Source organism: Ylistrum balloti, unplaced genomic scaffold, assembly GCF_031769215.1.
Source record: "Ylistrum balloti isolate Yb309-2 unplaced genomic scaffold, AGI_CSIRO_Ybal_v1 Utg369622, whole genome shotgun sequence".
Taxonomy (NCBI): Eukaryota; Metazoa; Mollusca; class Bivalvia; order Pectinida; family Pectinidae; genus Ylistrum; species Ylistrum balloti.
In genome coordinates this window covers 768,864-774,106 of record NW_026781892.1, presented here as the reverse complement: position 1 = coordinate 774,106, position 5,243 = coordinate 768,864, and the positions used below count along the sequence as shown (strand labels likewise).

The 5,243-nt window shown below is 37.4% G+C and overlaps 1 protein-coding gene across 1 annotated transcript; it reads left to right on the top strand.

Moving 5' to 3' along the window:
• The first annotated feature begins 958 nt into the window (after nt 1-958).
• Nucleotides 959-5,243, top strand: LOC132550054 (toll-like receptor 4). The gene is given in 2 exon segments (XM_060214055.1): nt 959-1,124; nt 2,593-5,243. Coding segments are annotated over 2 exon segments (2,817 nt in total).

Sequence of the window (5,243 nt, the reverse complement as noted above, 5' to 3'; positions counted from 1 at the left end):
TGTCTAGATTTTCAAGACCTTACATCATCTTCATTCCTTTTGTCTAGTTTATATACTTCTGTCTGGATATCCACAATTACGCTATATCTCTCCAAGCTACTTGCTTTGTCTGGTATCTTTGGGGAATATCCCTTCCTTTTAGGTTCTTAAGCTTGCCTATGTGCATTCAGATCAATATTGCGACAGCCAAAATGATAATACTGGGTCACACGTTCACAGCCGGGGTCCGATATCAGCTACCCATAAATTATAAGGTAGTCCCTTAAATGACACGAACGCGTTTGCCCGCTGCTTTCGTTCCATTCTAGCTGCAATTCGTCGTAGACCGAGGACGGGATCAGCTACGATATCGAAAGAGGACCTTCAAAAGGGACATTACATTATGAAGACTGCAAAGGTTGTGCTTGGTAAGAAAACTTATCTTTTACACATAACAAATAATACGTTTCTTATTAAGCCCGAATATGGCGTGGGGTATGAAAATGTCCCGGTGAAGTAAATTTTCAAAACGTTTTGTTCATGTACTTAAGATGAATGGGTCTAACAGCCCGACTAGTATCGCGTACATTATATATATCTTTGTCAACTTCTCTAGGAATGATCATCTACTCGATAACTGTAACCCAGGGAATCTCCTCTTGCTATCTCCATAGATCCACTTTGACTATCTCTGTGAGTCTTTCTCTTAGATATGTCATAATTTATAATCTGTGATCTTTGAACTACAAAATAATAATGATCACAGCGATTAAAAACACGACTTTGACTTCTGAAGTAGATACAATTTACTGACGTGACAACATATGGAGTGTTTAGAGAAAGAGATAGCCACCGTGCAGAAGTTAAATGGCCGCCATTAGGATCTTATAGGTAGTAATTCTATTTCCTTGTCTGGTATGAAGATCAACGGAAACAGGTCGTTCTCAGGTGCTCGACAAACGACAAGTATTGTGTAACAATGTAATTGATTGATATATAGAGTAGATCATACTCTGTCACGCTTCAGGTTGAAATAAAATGTCCATTGTCCCTATCATATGTTGATTACGTGGTATTTCCTCATGACTGTGTAAGATATGTCATCAATGTCACTAAGGATTCTTTTCCTTCTGCAATATCACGTTGTATTCTAATTGATTTCCATGTCATGATTGTAAAGGGTTATTTATGCATGTTTCATCAATAGTTTATTCATACGTACAGTGTACCCCCAATGTTTTCATAATTTTTGTATTCATATGTACATTGTCTACTCCAGCCCACCCCACATCCATCTTTTCATCATTTGTTGTATCCATACGTTCATTGGGTATGTCTCCTGAATCTTGCATCCATAACACTATCCTTAACGTTTCAACAATCTTTTATTCACATATTCATTTTTTTCATCTTGTGTTTTATTCATATATACATTTTCACCCCTAGTTACTTCACACTTAGAATAAGGTCATGATCCATCACAAGGTGCCTCCGTATTTCTCTATATGTTGAAGTTTCTGATGAAAAAGAACATGGAGTTGCTCTTGTTTTCTCTACCACTTGCAACGGAGTTAACACTTTTTGTGTCTTTGTACAATCTTTGGAGAAAGGGGTGGTTTGGTTACGATAAAAACGGCATGTCAATTCTTCATCTATAAACATGTCCGGTGTGAAACGAGAAACAGTAAAAACGATTTATGAAATGATGCCCTTTCTTAATTGACCTACTGAGTTACATCACTTCGTTTATTTTCTATTCTATTTATAAACATCTGCCATACTTAAAATAAATTAATTTACGAAAGGTGCATTTGCAAATGAGGGTATTGGTGTTATTAACATCAGCATTATTTTAGATCAGGAGTCTGTTCAGTATAACAACCCACCATACTTCAATGCAGAAATAACCCTGTAACTGCCTACAGTTACCCCTGTTGGAACTACAAACAAATGCTGCAAATGAATGTAGATGATTTAGAACTACCTCTCCGTTCTCTCTCTTCTTTTAACAATGGTCAAACTGCGTACATCCATGCAATAACTGACGATTAAAGCATTATCCAAAATGATAACCTGCGACAACTTCTCGTGAAGGATCCTAAATTTCGTGTAACCCTGCCCGTCAATTTGAATATTAATGTTAAGGTACATAAGATCGTTCTGAAAACCATGCCAGAGAGATTTTTAAACGAGAGCATTCCGTGTTTGAATCATTTCGGTCCATCATTCTTAAAAGAATTAGGAGCTTATATCGAAAATGGAAATAAAACAAAGTCCTTCGATCCTGATTTTTAATCTGCATGATAGGTATGTTATCTTTGTCAAATGATTTGATCCTTATCTGCAGTTATTATTACATTTCTTGTATACAAAAAGACTTATGCTTGCTTGACAAATAAAGCTGTAGGTATGTAACTGAATGTCCTTCCTATCAATAAGGGAGTCAAACTTAATTGTTATATAAAGCTGTAGATGTATTGCAGGTTCTGAGATACTTAAGAAAACGCAAAATGTCATTAAAATTTTGTACATGATAAATCGGACATTTTTGTCATTCTGACCAAGTTAGATGTTCCTATTATTAACAAAGATTCTAATTCAATATATTCACAGTTATCTGGATGGCAGTCGCTACGCCGACATTATATGGATATCCACACATACAGAAACACTCAGATAACTCTAAGGTCAAGGAGAATGACTGGATCCTCCCAGAATATGCTGATGTGGAAATGGAAACGTCAAGTCATTGTGCCTCGGATGTGAGGTGTCGATGTCATGTTTCGACGAGTGGAGGAATAGTGGCTGATTGCTCAAACTTGAATATTTCCGTTATTCCAAATTTCCATGCCAACGTTACCAGAATCTTCTTACAGCGAAACGAGATAGCACACTTCAAGATAAAAGAGGGACAGTTGTCTAATTTTACTCAATATCTGGATATTTCTGACAACAAAATAGAAAGCTTCATTGACGAGCCATTTAGAAACATGAATAAATTACTTCATCTGGATTTAAGTAAAAATTTCTTAAAATACATCCCATCTGTTTTTCCGCAAAATATATTTCGAGGACTGAAAAGCTTAACATATCTCAACTTAAAGGGTAACAATGACAGGCATGGAAATTTGCGATCTGAAAATCTAACATACCCGACCAGTATCGGAAAAATCATAACCCTAAAGACATGTCTATTGGACGGTGTGGATCCAGGTGGTTTCTCAGGAAAATTTAAAAAACTAACACAACTAGAATTGATGGATTTAGGAGGCCACGATGGATATTGTGCGTTATATAACTTGAAATCTAATTATTTTGAAAATGTATCGTCAATTCAACATCTTAATTTGTCTTATTGTGATTTGCGTAGTTTTGAAAAAGGAACGTTTCGTGTGCTCAGCAGATTGAGTTCACTGAACATTTCGCACAATGATAGGCTGACCTTCAGAGTGTTGTCAAGCTTAACGGATGATCTACAGGTTTTGCCCATCAGTATGTTAGACATAAGTAAGATACACTGCGACTATGGACCAGGAACAATGGTGTATGTAGAAGACATATCAAAGCTAAGCAATCATACTTACCTGACACACTTGTATGCAGAGAGTAACCGATTATCGCTTGTAGAGGAGGGCCTGATTCCAGAACTACCGAAGAGTTTACGGGTTCTCTCAGTAAAGGAGAATCGACTGACGTATGGTGCTTATGTTTGGCAAATATCCACTGCCATTAATTTAGAATATTTTGACGGAAGTAACCAGTACACTTCTCATGACCCCAGCATCGGAACCAAGGACTGTAACGACTGGAGAGCACCACCATCAAAATACGGTCATGACTGGCAGGCTCAATCATCCAAAGACTGCAGCAACTGTTCGATACCGACATCCAAGAGTGATTATGAATTTCCAACACCAAAACTGTATCTTCCTCCCAAACTAAGTCGCCTCGAATTCTTTGATAGCAGTTTAGATTACGAGATAGGACGCATTCCTTTTGAGCCAAACAACATGACATACGTTGACTTACACAGCAACTTATTGCATTCGTGGAAAGGTCCTATTTCCAATTTACAATATGTCAAATATATTGACGGATCAAGCAATTACTGTACATATATATCAGATGAATTCTTTGATGATTGTCAAAATCTCGAAACTCTAGTTTTACACGACAATTTACTCGGAAATGTTTTGTATAAAGATACGAATGGGAATATCTTCCGTCGTCTTGAACGCTTACGATCATTGGATTTATCCTGGAATCGGATACAGGCAGTCCCTAGGCTTTTGCTTAAGAACCAAAGCAAATTAAGGAGATTGAACTTCAGCCATAATGAATTGCCCGAATTTGACTTGGAATTTCAACTTATGTCACACTTACAAAATTTAAACCTGTCTTACAATGAATTGAATTTACTGAGTGATAACGTTCGTAGACAGATAGATAATTTGAAGGGTCGAAACCTCACCGTAGATTTAAGTAGAAATCAGCTTCAGTGTTCATGTGAAACAATGGATTTCCTAACATGGCTAGGAGACAATAAGGAGATGTTTCACAACTTTCAAAACTACGAATGTCGCTACTCAAATGGCACAAACGCGACATTTTCAGATTTCGAGAATATTTCAGTTGGGTTAAAGAAGTATTGTAGTGACTACACCGCATTGATAGTGGGAACTACTTTCGCTGTAGTTCTCGCTGTATCTTTGACAGTGTCAGGACTTGTATACCGCTTTCGTTGGAAATTAAGATATTTGTATTATATGACGAGAACAAGATATAGGGGATATTCAGGCTTAATGACAAACGATGACGAAAAAGACGAATACCCTTATGACGCCTTCATATCGTACTGCGAACAGGACGGCAGATTTATCAGACATGACCTTTTAAATGAACTGGAGAACCGAAGGGGCTTATCACTGTGTCTACATCAACGTGACTTCATGCCAGGGCAAGATATAGCAGAAAATATTACAAAAGCTATCAATCAAAGTAGGAAAACAGTGGCAATCGTTTCCAGGAGTTATATCGAGTCTTACTGGTGTAGGTATGAATTCAACATGGCTCGTATGGAGAGTATTTACTCTAGAGACGGGAGGTGTGTTTTGCTGTTGGTGTTTTATGAGAGCGTAAACCCGGAATACCTTCCGTTTAATGTGATGGACGTTATTGCGAATGAGTCATATATTGAATATCCGCGAGATGAACAAGGTAATGTTGTTTTCTGGGAAAAACTGGCAGAGACCCTTTCCCAGTAA